Here is a 15626-nt window from a genome sequence, read left to right on the forward strand (position 1 = left end):
GAATGGTGGCTTTTAAAAGGTATGAAGTGGATAAGAACTCTAATACTTTCAAGGAAACCCAATATAGAGTCCAATTTGGTTTTGCTATAGATCAAACATGTTTTAGAAGAACATATATGATGCTTTCTCCCTCCTGTGGAATGAAATTTTATTTACTTTTTAAAACATACTCACAATGCAAAACTGGATATATAAGTTGCATATTTAGAAATCTTTGCCATCACCCTGACCTTCTTATCTTCTCAAATTCTGCAAGTTCCATTTTTCTTCCTTCCTCCCTCCTTCCCTGCCTTTCTTTCTTTCTTTCTAAAGCTCCTTGTATAAATCAGACACAGGATTTTCAGAAGTAGAAAGAAATATCAAAGTCATCAATTTATACCCAGAAAGACATATAACCTTTGCCTACTTGGCTTCATTGAAGTGCCTGACCTCTGTAGGTGAAAAATATTTGCATCTTTGTGTGTCCAGAAGTTGTGTCCTTTTTGCTGACATTGTCAACAAGGAGGTTAATTAATGCCTATTATCATGCTCTTCTTTAGTGATTTGGTTAGTCCACCATTAGGAACTAGATTCATGCCATCAAGGTTACCATGAAAATTTTGTTTAGGACAGAAAATAAGAAGACAGATTCAAGCACATTTGTTTGGGAGACCTCTACCATCTGGTAATGTTTCACTATTAGCACTGATTATAAAATGGATTTTATGACCTAAATCTTTTCATTTTGAAAGTCCTTCAAAACCTGGCTCCTCCCTATGGTCTTCTTATGCTTATCACCCTCGATATCCTCTATGATCCAGCAACACTGACCTTCCTTCTGTTCTTCTCATTGGTCACACACTCTTGACTCTACACCTTTTCCCTGGTTCCACCTCTGAGTTTCTCTGGCTTCCTTCCAGATTTAGTTCAAATCCTGTCATTTGTAAGAGGCCTTTCCTCATCCAGCCCCTGACCTCAACACTGCCAATTCCATCTTTCACTCTCTATCTCAGGCAGGCACATAATTGTTTGAGTGTTGACTCCCCCATTAGAGTGGGAGCTCTTTGAAAGCGAGGACCAGGTTTTTGCTTGTTGTTGTTATGTTATTATCCCCAGGATAGTATGTGGCACTTAGCAAGAATTTAAATTCTTGATGACTGATAATATGGGGGAGAAATATTTAAAGGACTATAGATGATATTATACTGGGCAAAGAAACAACCTCTTATAACAGGCTGGTCATAGACTTAGGACAAATACAGAATGTCCAAAGAAGCCATTTTTGGAGAAGACTTAAAATCTGTGTGTCCTTAGGTAAACAATAACCTTTCTAGACCTCAGTTTCTTCATCTGTAAAACAAGATGTTATTTTTAGTATCCTGTGAGAACCTGAGAAAGTCACTTAACTTTTTTCTGCCTCTATACCCTATCTATCAAATGAAGTAGTCAGAATAGAATATCCCTCAAGATCTCTCCTAAATTAATGATCCTATGATGGATGAATTTGTGATCAAGGCTGGCTGAAGTCACTCTTGTCTTAACTCCCTGGCCAGTGTCTCACTAATTGCATCTGGGAATCTCAAAAATAATAATGTAGCTCCAAGAAGGAAGAGATATGATTAGACAAGTTCATCTTTAAAAAAAAAACACAAAAAAAACACGCCTGGGATATTTACTGAACTGCAAAATCATTATGTAATTTCTGTGAGATTATCACCCATTTATACTAAATACACACATATATGTTGTGTACATATTTCTTTTATATGTTGCTTATAGTTACATGTTTTATAATTATTTACATATTGTCTTTCCCATTAGAATGTGAATGCCTTGAAGGCATGGAATATGATTTGCTCTGTCTTTCAGTAATTTGGTACTTACTATTATGTCTAATACATAGTAAGAACTGAGTAAAATGCTTGTTGACTGACCCTCTGTCTCTACATATATATAATACATTTCTATATATGTAATATATAATTATATAATATATGATATGTTTAATATTTAGTTATATTTATAATATGTAATAATATATGTATTATATGTTATATAGAAATAACATCTCTTTATATGTGTATGTATGTATGTGTATATATAGAGAGAGACAGAGAAAGAGACATAGAGAGACAGAGACAGAGAAAATATAGTGAAAATCATGACAAAAAAGGCTAATATAATCATATTATAGTTCAACCAAAGGAGGGGAAGGTCTAGAGTTTCAGACTACAAGTGTTCATTTCTTGGTTCTGCACTTTGTGAAAGATGTTACAAAACTGCAGCATATCTGGGGGAAGTAAAAAGATTCAAAATCAGGCCATGTGAGGATTTGTTGGAGGGATTTTTAACCAGTGGAATGGATTGCTTATGGAAATGTGGAAGATAAATAACCTTGGGTATGCTGGGTTATTACCCATAGGGTAGCGCTTCATACCTTTCTCATGGGTAAGCAGATTTTTACTTGCTCTTTGAGCTACCTTGCTCATTCAAGCCTTTCACACAGGCAGATCTAGGTTCTCAGAAAAGGACCATCATCACACGGTCTCTCTTAAAGGAGAATCATGTTGAGGAAGAATATACTTTCCCTACTCATCATTTTAACTCAAGTTCCTCTGATGGTTTTCCATTTACAAATAAAACAAAACAAAATAGCCATTCACGATGATGGAACATTTAGACCTTAAAGATAACCTGCTTCTTTCTGGCATCAAAACATCCATCTATGACAAAGGTAGCATCTTACATTCTTTAACAATAGTTTTAAATCTTTTTTCTTTGTGCAAAGGTACTTTTTTTCTGTCTGTACACTAAACTGCCCATTTGACAAATGTTATCATGTCAATAAATGAAGTGACTAATTTTTCTTACCCGAAGGTGAAAGTTGCATTAAGGAAGATTATGCCTGGATAGAAGAAAAAAGTCAGACATCTGGACAAAAATCCTCCCTATATCATTCCCAACAAGTGTTCATTTAGGTTTTGCTTGAAAATCTCTAGTTGGGGGCACTTCACTAACTCCTAAAGAAACTCATTCTATTTTTAAATAGTTACAATCTATAGGGATTTTTTCCTTAGACCAAACTGAAATCTGCCTCTCCGAAATGTTGGCCCAGCCCTTTGAGATTCATCAGAATAAGTGTAATTACTCTTTTGCATGATAACCCTTCAAAAACATAATACATGAAAGCAGCTGTCAGGTTACCTCTGAGTCTTCTCTGCTGCAGACTAAATAACCCCAGATCTTCAGATCAATAATCGAAAGGCACAATCTTAAGGCCTTTCCAGATTCTGGCTATTTCTTCTGAATGCTCTCCAGTTTATTCAGGTAATTCCTTAAGCACAGAGAGCAAAACTGAAAGTGTTACTCTGGAAATGAAAATCATAATATTCATTCTAACACCTACAACATGTCAGCATTCTATTAAGCAGTAGAGGGGAAAAAGGCAAAAGACAATCCCTTCTCTCAAAGAACACACAGTCTCATGAGGGAGACAGCATGCAAACAATGGTGTGTAAACAAAATATACACAGGATAATTTGGAAATAATCAACAGAGAGAAGGCACTAGTGTTAAAGATGATCAGCAAAGGCTTCTTGTAGATGGTAGAATTTTAGCTGGGAAGTGAATGAAGCTAGGGAAGCCAGGAAGATCAGGAGAGAGACTATTACAGGCATAGGTGACAGCCAGAGAAAATGCTTTGAGTAAGGAGGCTGAGTGTCTTGTGTGAGGCACAACAAGCAAGCCAAAGTTACTGGATCATATTACATGGAAGATGAGTAAGGTACAAGAAGACTGGTAAGATGAGGGAAGAGGAGGTTGTGAATGACTTTGAATGTCAAAAATAGGGTTTGTTATTTTATCCTGGAGGTGATAGGGATCCACTGAAGTTTATTGAGTATGGGGTCAGTATTTTCAGATTCATGCTTTAGGAAGGTTACTTTGATAGCTGAGTAGGGTTTGGACTAGAGTGGGAAAATGCTGAGGCAGGGAGAACAAGTAATTTATACTATGTGTCTGAGGTGATGACAGTCTGTACCAGGCTGGTCACTGTTTCAGTGAAGAGAAAGAGCTTATCCAAGGGATACTATGAAGGTAAAATCAACAGGATTTGACATGTTCAATGCAGGGGGTGAAAGAAAGATTATACCTAGATTGCAAGTCTTGGTAACTGGGAGGGTTCTAGCACCTTTTACAGGAATAGGGAAGTTAAGAAGAGGGGAGTGTTTTGGGAGGAAGATAATGAGTTCACTTTTGACCATATTCCTGAGTTAAAATCTAGCCACAGATGTGTACTAGCTGTGTGATATTGGGCAAGTCACTTAACCTCTCTTTACCTCAGTTTCCTCAACTATGAAATGAGAATGATGATCCACCTACCTTACAGTGTTGTTTTGAAGATCAAATGAGATTTTTGTAAAAAGTGCTTAGCATGATGCCTAGAACATAGTAGGCATTATATAGATGCTCATTCTCTTCTTTCTTTTCCTTTCCCCCTTCCCTTCCTTGCTTTCCCTATCCTCACCTCCCCATCTACATTTGTGAAGAGTTTTTTTTAACTCAAATGCAAAACTTTATAACTCTTCCTACTAAATTTAATATTATTTAATTGAACTCAGTGTTTTACCCTTTCAATATGTTTTTGGATCCTGAATGCCTTCAAATACTTAAGTCCACAAACATTTATTAAGCCTTTACCATTGGCCAGGCACTGGTATACAAAGAAAGACAAAAAGAGTCCTTTCTTTTCAAGAGTTTATGTTCTAGAGCCAAGATGGCAGCTGGAAAGCAGGGACTTGCTTGGACTCTCCCCCAGGTCCCTATAAACACCTATAAAAATGACTATGAACAAATTCTGCTAGAGCTGCTGAAACCACCAAATAGCAGAGGGAAGCAGGACTCCAGCCCAGGACAGCCTGGATGGTTGCTGGGAAGGGTCTATCACATGGAGTTGGGAGCGGAGCAGAGCAGAGCCCAGAGTGGGCCATGTCAGGACCAACCAGACTGGGAGCCAGGTAGAACAGCTGTAGTGCCCTGAATCAGTGAGCTGTGGCAGTTACCAGACTTCTCAACCCACAAACGCCAAAGACAACAGAGCAGGTTAGTGGGAAAAGCTGCTGGGACAGAGTAAAAGGAGTTCGTGGCCGGCCACTGCCCCAGGGGCAACAGAGGTGGTGCAGCTCTGAGGCTGCTTATAGAGCTACAGCTGCAGTTGCTTCTGGACCCCAGCCCGACTGGTGGGAGGAATTAAGCAGCAGATTAGACCTGGAGTGCAAAGCCTGCTTTACCGTGCCTAGATCTGGGCTGCAATCCTGGTTGGGTGTTCTAGGGGGAGAAGGAGAGCTGGTGTGGCAGGGCTTGCTGTGTAGAAGTAGCTCTGAAAATAGCACCACAGCCCCTCAACGTTGGGACAAAGTACTCTCTACTCTACAAACAGTCTTACCCTGACAAAAAGCTCAAGGGTCAAGTAGTTGGCTGAGAACATGAACAGGCAGCAAAAATGCTCTCAGATTCAGACTAAGACTTAGGAATCTTTTTTTGGTGACAAAGAAGACCAAAACATACAGCCAGAAGAAGTCAGCAAAGTCAAAGAGCCTAACTCAGAAGCCTCCAAGAAAAATATGAATTGGTCTCAGGCCATGGAAGAGCTCAAAAAGTATTTGGAAAAGCAAGTTAGAGAAGTAGAGGAAAAATTGGGAAGAGAAATGAGAGTGATAAAAGAAAACCAAGAAAAACAAGTCAATGACTTGCTAAAGGAGACCCAAAAATACTGAAGAAAATAACATCTTAAATAATAGACTAACTCAAATGGCAAAAGAGCTCCAAAAAGTCAATGAGGAGAAGAATGCCTTGAAAGGCAGAATTACCCAAATGGAAAAGGAGGTCCAAAAGACCACTGAAGAAAATACTACCTTAAAAATTAGATTGGAGCAAGTGGAAGCTAGTGACTTTATGAGAAATCAAGATATTATAAAACAGAACCAAAGGAATGAAAAAATGGAAGACAATGTGAAATATCTCATTGGAAAAACCACTGACCTGGAAAAGAGATCCAGGAGAGAGAATTTAAAAATTATTGGACTACCTGAAAGCCATGATCAAAAAAAGAGCCTAGATATCATCTTTCAAGAAATAATCAAGGAGAACTGCCCTGATATTCTAGAGCCAGAGGGTAAAATAGAAATTGAAAGAATCCACAGATCGCCTCCTGAAAAAGATTCCAAAAAGAAAACTAGGAATATTGTGGCCAAATTCCAGGTCAAGGAGAAAATACTGGAAACAGCCAGAAAGAAACAATTTTAATATTGTGGAAACATAATCAGGATAACCCAAGATCTAGCAGCTTCTACATTAAGGGATTGAAGGACTTGGAATATGATATTCCAGAAGTCATTCAAGCTAGGATTAAAACCAAGAATCACCTACCCAGCAAAACTGAGTATCATACTCCAAAGTAAAATATGGATTTTTCAATAAAATTGAGAACTTTCAAGCTTTCTCAGTGAAAAGACCTGAGCTGAGCAGAAAATTTGACTTTCAAACACAAGAATCAAGAGAAGCATGAAAAGGTAAACAAGAAAAAGAAATCATAAGGGACTTACTAAAGTTGAACTGTTTTGTTTACATTCCTACACGGAAAGATGATGTGTGTAATTCATGAGACCTCAGTATTAGGATAGCTGAAGGGAATATATATATATATATACACACATATATACATATACACACACACATATATATATATATATATATATATATATATATATATATATATAGACAGGGGGCACAGGTTGAGTTGAATATGAAGGAATGATATCTAAAAAAATAAAATCAAATTAAGGGATGAGAGCAGAATATATTGAGAAAGGGAGAAAGAGTGAGATAGAATGGGGTAAACTATCTCATATGAAAGTGGCAAGAAAAGGCGGTTCTGTTGGAAGGGAAGAGGGGGCAGATAAGGGGGAATGAGTGAATCTTGCTTTCATTGGATTTGACTTGAGGAGGGAGTAACATACACACTCAATTGGGTATCTTACCCCACAGGAAAGGAGGAAGGGGATAAAAAGAGGGGATGATAGAAGTGAGGGCAGATAGGGGGAGGAGGTAATCAAAAGCAAACACTTTCAAAAAGGGACAGAGTCAAGGGAGAAAATTGAATAAAGGGGGACAGGATAGAAGGGAGCAAAATATAGTTAGTCTTTCACAATATGAGTATTGTGGAAGGGTTTTGCATAATGATACATGTGTGACCTTTGCTGAATTGCTTGCCTTCTTAGCAAGAGTGGGTGGGGAGGGAAGAGTGGAGAGAGTTTGGAACTCAAAGTTTTGAAAGCAGATGTTCAAAAAAAAAAGTTGTTTTTGCATGCAACTGGGAAATAAGATATACAGGAAATGGGGCATAGAAATCTATCTTGCCCTACAAGAAAGTAAGGGAAAAAGGGATGGGGGCGGAGAGTAGGGTGACCAAAGGGAGGGCTGACTGGGGCATGGGGCAATCAGAATATATGCCATCTTGGATTGGGGGGAGGGTAGAAATTGGGAGAAAATTTGTAATTCAAAATCTTGTGGAAACCAATGCTGAAAACTAAAAATATTAAATAAATAATAAAATATTTTTTAAAAAAGAGTTTGTGTTCTAATAGAGGAGGCAACATAAAAATAAACAAGTATATTCGGGATATATACAGAGCAGATAGATAATCATAGTGGGGAAATGCCACTAGCAATGCAACTGAACAGAGTAGTGTTCTCTTACGTATAATCTTAAAGAAAACTAGGAAAACTAAAATGCTCCATCTTTCTTTCATTTGTAAATTTTATGAATGTGACATCCAACTTTTATCCGAGTCACTGATAAAAGTACTGGGTTACATTTTGATCCCTGGAGAACACCACCGAAGATACCCTTCCCATATGTGTTCAAGAATTATATTTGCTCTTGTTTCCTCTACCTTTTAAAGAATGAAATTATCATTAAGACAGTACAAGAAATCATTAGTTTCTGTAGTTTTGAGAAACAAAGAGTGCTTCATCAGCTTTCTGGATAATTGAAGTCCCTCATCACTGCTATGTAAAGTCTCTGTGCCAGTTTTGTGATTGCTTCTTGAACTTGTCTGTTTCTACCCTAACTGCTCTACAATATATTCGCATGGCCTAATCATTTCCAATTCTCTCTCTCCACCGTCTTCATACAGTGGTTCTCTCCACTATTTTTACCTACTTTGTATCCTTTATTTCTTTGTGTTGGTACACCATCTCAATCCATTATGTAGTGTACTAACACCTATTTTATCTTTTTCTGTTCTTTTCAATCTGAAAAGGAATACCTTTTCAGAGCCATATTTTAAACATGTGTTCTATCCTATCCATTCATAGGAAAGATTAATTTGTTTTCTTCTGTTAGGATTTCTAGCTCACGTTACTTATTATTAATTTTTGTGCTGTTGAATAAGAATCTGAGGCCATGGGTATTACTGCTTTTTCTTTTTCTTTTTTTCCTGTGAATTACTGCACATATCTATTGCCATTTTCTTCCTATTTTATACCTACTCTATGACATCTAGTTTAGCAGTTATGACATACCTAGGAAGTTTTATCTCTCCTCTTTCTTTTTCAGTGTAAGTTGCTTATATTAGTTTTCCAAGGTTATAATAAATATATATTTTGCCAGTGAATTTTAGGTGTGCCCCATCCCTGAGTAAGAACTCATCATTATATATTTTAAATTGTGATATGAAATCCAAAATCTATTCTCAGATTCCATTTTCTTAACCAGGTGTTCACAATCCAAAAGTCTCTTTAAGTGTTTCATGTATTGGAATGCTCTTTCAAGTGACCGAAATGGCTATGTTCTACTAGCGTATCTATGTTCCAGATTTTTATTTACATAGTAACTGATATTTCAATTGTAGTGCTACAGACTCATCTTGGTTGAATTTTGTAAATCTTAACAAAGATACCTTCACTGTCGGGTGAAAAAGTGAATGAATAGCGCCTTAGATTTCTGAAGATCTTTATTTTTCTTCTGGTTCTATTGCGTGGATTAAAAAAAAAGATTGACCTCTCTAATCCTTTTTACTCATCTATAAAGAAAGACATTTAAACAAGAAGCATTCTAAGTCAGCCACCCTCTTTGAGTCTACAATTTTATGAAAAAAATAAATATAGACAGTCAGGATATCTTTATTTGTCTTCAAAATTCTCTGATGAATCTGTATTGTCAAAGAAAGTCTTGAAAAGTTGCTCCATTGCTATTTCTACAGGCCAAAATATTGAGAAATATGTTAGGCATGCAATTTCCAACTATTAGAACTGTGCAAAAATAGAATGTCCTCCTACTGATGATTATGGCGAGAATGTGAGGGACCGAAGCAACCACAAAAGATAAAAGAGATCAAAAACTGCTAATCCTTTGAAGGTCTTTAAGACCTTTCAGAAATCTCCATATCCCTAGGAAATACAATAAAAATAATCTATATGATTTTGGGTCAGTCTCACAGTTAGAAGGGAACTCAATTCATTTAATTCATCATTTGCTTAAAAAGGAGTCTAAATTATTTCATCCCTATATGTCCATATTTAGTGGACCTCCAAAGATTAAAGACCTTAAAAAGATTAATATGTATATATGTATATATATACACACATACATACACATACACACATACATACACATACATGCACATATGCATATAAATATGTGTATATTCATGTATATATAAATATGTGTGTGCGTTGTATGTATATATCTACATGTATTCACGTATGTATGTATGTGTGTATATGTATGTATACATATACATATATATGTAAAATTTACTATTCTAGTCCTTGATCAATGTTAATGTGTCTGTCTTTGGGTGTGGGAATTTTTGTCATTTTCTTAATGTAATTCTAAATTGCTTTTCAAAGTGGTTAGTTGATTCACAGCTCCACCACCAATGTACAATGAACCTGTCTATCTATCTTGACCAATAAGGGATACAATGGATAGAATGATGGGCATGGAGTTAGCAAAACCTGTATTTCAATCAGGCCTCAAGATATATACTAGTTGTGTGACCCTAGACAAGCCATGTAACCTCTGTTTACTTCAGTTTCCTCTACTGTAAAGTGGAGATAACAGTAACATTTATTTCCCAGGGTTATTGTGAGGATTAAATGAGATAATGCTTGTAAAGCACTTAGCATAGTGTATGGCACCTAGTAGGCAGCTTGTTTCCTTCCTTCCTTCCTATCATCCTGAAATCTCTCCAACATTGACTATTCCAGTCTTTTGTTATCATTGCTAATTTTCTAGCTATGAGATGAAAATTTCTAAATTGTTTTCTTTATCATTTTTTATTGTTAATTTATTTTATTGTTTACATGGAACAATCTTTCACTTAGTCCTTAAGAGTTTGCAATTATTTTGAGAAACGTGCTCACCCTTTGACTGCTTATATAGAGGATGGCTTTTGATTTTATTTGCTTATGTTAGTTCCCTACATCTCTTGGATATCAGATCCATATCAGAAATCTTTAATGCAATGATTTTTCCCTCAATCAACCATTTGCCTTCTTAATCTAGTTGTGTTAATTTTTTATAGGTGTGAGACTTATTCAGACATCTATAATCACTACTGCAGGTATCTAAGTATTCTTAAATATATTTGATCCTATAAGCTGTAATATCAAGACTTTCTTGGCGTGATGAAGCTCTTCAGTTTTAACAGTATGTGATTAACTCAACAAATATCTATTAGGCACCTACTATGTACATGAAATTATGTGAGATGTTATGTTTATATAGATGAAAAATAATGCATTCTTTCACTTCAAGGTATCTACAGTCTAATGGGGGATATACTGGGTACCATGTACTCAAACTACTACTATGGTCACTGGGCTTCCTTTTAATGGCTTTTTATATGATATAATCTCCAAAATGACCCTGCTTTCAGAATAATTACACTTCATCCTTAATTCTATTCATGTCATTTTAGTGCTCAAAATGTTTTAATGGAAGGTAAGGGAACTTTCTTGCCTACAAAATAAAGTTGAAACACTTTATTTTGTCATTCAAAGACCTCCACAATCTGTCAACACTGCAACTTTGAAGGCTTATCACATATAATACCTGTCCAAAGACTATGTCCTCACCAAACTTTACTATTCCTTCTCCCCTGTGCAGATCTCACATTTTTTCCCTTTCTAGGTTTTTCTTAATATAAGCCTGTGTCTGAAATGATCCCATTACCCCAAATGTCTCTCCCTTTACCCACTGAAATCCTGTTTTTCCTTTAAAGCATAATTCAAATGCTGAGTCCTTTAGGTTTTTTTTGTTATGTCTTTCTATTCGACTTCAAACTTCAGGAGAAAATGTATTATGTCTTACATAAATTTTGCATCTCTTCCAGAGGCTAGTACTTTACTTTATATGTAATAGGAGCTTAATAAATATACATTGAATTGAATCTGCAATCAGAACATTGAGGTAAGCTTCTGAAATACAAAGACTATGAGGTCAGAACTGATTCTGAGATATCATAAAGCCCATATTTCCTGTGCTCTGCTCTCTGAACATGATGGACAGCTATGATATTAAAAGGTCTTCCTTTAATTTCTGTGTCATGCAATCTCATCAGTTAGGACCCTGCATATTGGCCATTATAGATGTTACATTTGTTTCTGTCAGATTATGATTGCTGTTGGAGAGCTTCACTGTGTTCTCCATAAAATTCTGCAACACTTCACCCAAGAAATACCAAAATTTTAGTGATGAGACAGATGGTATAGCTCTGTAATGGGATTCTCTTGTCAGGCTATTCATTCCATTTATGAAATTTTTCCTTTGCATATAGCTGATGATGAACGGAAAAAAATGTGCTTGCAATAATCCCCAAAATTCATTGAATGTCTTAGTCTTAAAGGAAGCATGACAAGTGAGGAATGTAGCAATGATTCAAGCCTAGGCTTCACATTCTGGCAGGAGAATGGCATTATTCTATTCAGTGGTCTCTATCTTGTTGCTTTAAGATACCAACAAAATCACTTTGATAAGAATCCTGGATTTTTTTAAGCTGGCATCAAACTCATCAATATTCCACAAAGCAGACACTTAAGCCCCAGGGTCTTCTCAGGTTATGGGGTGAAGGTCATGTTCAATTGCTTATTGGAGTACTTGATAAATGTGTTATACTGCCAATAGTTATCTAACTTTAATGGGTTTCCACCCTCATCTCCAGTGTGATGCTGTATCATGAATCTGTAATAGACAAGGGACAAATAGGTCTTCAACATAATGGAAATCTAATGCTACAGAACTGTTGTAGAAATCACTGCAGCATGAGCCTTGTAAACTCAACAGGTACAAAATGCCTAGAAACCCAAGGGAAATAATAACATTATACTGCATAGCAGTGACCCCTAGCATAACATATCACCTCCTTCAATCCTTCCCAGGAACCAGACCAATTCCAATGGGTTAGCAGAGTCTCACTGAATGAAAATCAAAAGTATTTTTCAACTAAGCAGGGAATGGAATGAAGCAGCCCTTATGATTGGCTAAGACCTTAGACATGTAAGAGTGTCAGTAGGTTTGATGGTTTTTGGGAAGGAAAATGCATATACAACTTATGGTTCACAGCAGGTTGGATTTATTCCAAATATATACAGAGTACATTAGGCATTTAGCAGTTTCCACACAGGTTGAAGGAAGAGACTCTTGTATCATTTACTCTAGGATTCTGCTTTCTACCTTGGGTTATAGGGGTGTTTAGGTGGAATGGAAACAAGTAGTAGAACATAGATCTCACTCTAAAATGAACCACCTTCCTCTGGTATAGAGGAGTTTTGTACCCTTCATGAGGCTCAGGTTGACCATTAACAACAATACCCATAGGACCTTGACTTGGGACTTTATTGCTGTCATCTTAAGGGACACCCTACAAGTCAGTTTAGGAAAAGACCTGGAATGAGAGTGGGGTGCCAACCTTAAGACATGTGATCTTACCTCTAGGAGGAGGTTGCAGCAGCCCAGTATACTGACTGGTAATAATTTATTTATGTTAAAGCAGAGTACAAATCTCCCTCTCCTGGAAGCAAGTTGCCCTAACCAGAACACAGGCTTATCCAGCTTATTTCCCCCATTATTTTCCTTTAGGAAATGTTCCACAAAGTACCCCCATGCTAATGTGAATAACCTAGTGTAGCCACCATAGGAGAAAACAGGATGAAGAAGAACGGGTAGGGAGAAAGAGGAATACCTCAAACTCTAAGACACAGTAAAAATGGGTAGGTGATGACAGGAACAATACTTTGAAAGAGAGATAAGGCAAATGATAGTGACTCACCATAAACCTGAAAGCAGTTGGAGAGAAAAATTGATTTAACATTACAAGAAAGAAGCATTTTTATATACTCATTCCTCCAAGTAACCCTAACCATGTGAAGCTTGAGTGCTGGAGAGACAAAATAAAATATAAGACTGAGTAACTGAGTTTTGGATTTAACTATAAAATGCACCCTTTGAGAATGGTTCAATATAGGCTATTAGAGAGCTAGTCCCCAGAGAAAAGAGATTCTCAGTTCTATTTTGTGGAGTAGAGTTAAAACTGTAGGGAACAGTCAGAATGGCGGCACACCATCTGCTTCGTAAGGTTGTGACATCAGAGGCACAGCAGCAAACTGAGCTTGGTGACTGTGGCCATGGTAAGATGACCAAGGGCACCTAAGGAGAATGGAGAAGAGTTATAGTAGGTCTATGGAGAAGGAGAGTGGGTAACTAACCACCTGCTGGGATTAAAGAAGAGCTTCAGAAGGCAAACAATGTTTTTCAGATAAAGCAGACCTAACGGGGCATTCCAGTGACGGAGAACCTGCCATCTGCCCTGCCATCATTATAGAACAATTCTGGAGGAGGATGAATTACAGAGAAAATTAATTTCTGTGGATGTATATGTTTGTTTTATCTAATTCTATTGACTTAAAAATAAAATTAACCATATTGGGAGTCTTTTGGGACTGTGTGTATATACGGAGAACTAGTAATTATGCTCAAGGAGAGCTTTATACTAATATTCTCAAATAATTTTGGAGGAGGGGAATGAATTGGAGGATTATTTGTGTCAAGAATGACTAAAGGAAAGTGGACTCATCTAATTGCCACTGCATTTTGTTTAAGAACAAGAGATTTTTCTTCATTAAATCTAATTAGTATTGGTCTGTGTAAAGACTTCTCTATTTATACACAACCTTACTAGTAACCCCCATTCCCTGCAAAATATTAGAAGCATAATGAAAGGTCTCATATGTACAAAAATGTTGACAATATATTCTTTGTGGCAATAAATAATTAGAAGCAGGGTGGATGCCCATTTATTGGGGAATAGTATATTAGGAAGGCAGAATTTATGATTTCAAAGAGAATCTCGTATGTGCCTGAAAGGTTCGGAACCGCAGGATATAAGGAATTCTCTAGGCAGAAGGTAGGAGAACTAAAGCATGTATTTACACTCCACAGTAACAAGCCCACAAACCAGCGTCCCCATTTTGATATTGTCATCAAAAGCTTCCAGGCCCAATAAGTCCATCTCACAAGGGTAACCAGGAGGCCACAGAGAAGCGAGATAGTATAAGGCAAAATCATATACATGCTTCCCCTCTACGGTAAGAAGATTACCCACTGGCCTCCAGTCCTGGCTCAGCCCTCCTCGCTCCATGTGGGTCAGCTCTGCTACTGGCAGCTCAGCTTCGGCTGTAGGCGTCTCTGGCTCCAACCAGAAAAGGAAAAATGGATCTTCAAGCTGTCCTCTTCCCTCTTATAGAGTTTTTGACATCATCAAGTGCTGCCTGAATGACCAGGGCCGATTGGTTCTTGACTTGGCCCCTCCCCCTAGTGTAGACCAGGTTAACACACCTCCCCTCAGCCAGCCCCATGACTCATCACACAGGAAGTTCTCTGATTCCTGGCATGGTCACTGGGCTTCCTGCCCCAGAAGAGCAAGCCCCAGTGTCCAAGGAAGCTCAATGAGGTAAGCTGAGTCATTCAAAGAAAACAAAGGCCATTCTGGTTACACACCACCCCTCACAATGTTCTAGGATGCACAATCCAATCATAATTTAAATTAAATTATATATCCTAGAACATTGTGATCCAATTACGCAGGAAACTAAAACATATAATTCACAATAAAGCAAAACATATCATTCAGTGACATTCCCAAATATTGGTTTACGATTCAAATGTGATCCACCCCTAGATCCCAGCCAGATAATCTCTTCAATCATCCCAAAATAATTATTAATAATTCAAATGTCCGCCCCTAGATCTTTGTATCCATTACATGGGATCAGTAATATATCATATCATAACAATAAAACAATATAGCAATAAAACAATAACACAAAATAAGTACACAGAACACTATCATCATTCCACCCCCTCAAACAATTGGGGCTCAGAATCTTGGGGTAAGGGGTGAAGGTCTCATTTTCCATAGCTTCTTCTTGCTGAAATTGGACGTAGAGGTGTCCCTGCCCCAAAGAGTCCCATTCAAGAGTTCAGTTCTTTAGCAAGCTGGCAGGAATTCCAAGAATGCTACGTGCTTAGGCAGTCACCGGAAACTGCAGGGTGCTTAAGCCTGCAGGAGATAGAACTAGCGACA

General features: G+C 37.3%; 1 protein-coding gene across 1 annotated transcript in view; it reads left to right on the plus strand.

Moving 5' to 3' along the window:
• Positions 1 to 13592: 13592 nt before the first annotated feature.
• Positions 13593 to 15626, plus strand: part of LOC118857608 (EH domain-containing protein 1-like) — a 109779-nt gene continuing 107745 nt past the window's right edge. The window contains exon 1 of the mRNA XM_036768228.1: positions 13593 to 13671. Coding sequence (XP_036624123.1) covers positions 13593 to 13671 — 79 coding nt within the window. The remainder of the gene's footprint in view (positions 13672 to 15626) is intronic.

Source organism: Trichosurus vulpecula, chromosome 7 (assembly GCF_011100635.1).
Source record: "Trichosurus vulpecula isolate mTriVul1 chromosome 7, mTriVul1.pri, whole genome shotgun sequence".
Classification (NCBI taxonomy): domain Eukaryota; kingdom Metazoa; phylum Chordata; class Mammalia; order Diprotodontia; family Phalangeridae; genus Trichosurus; species Trichosurus vulpecula.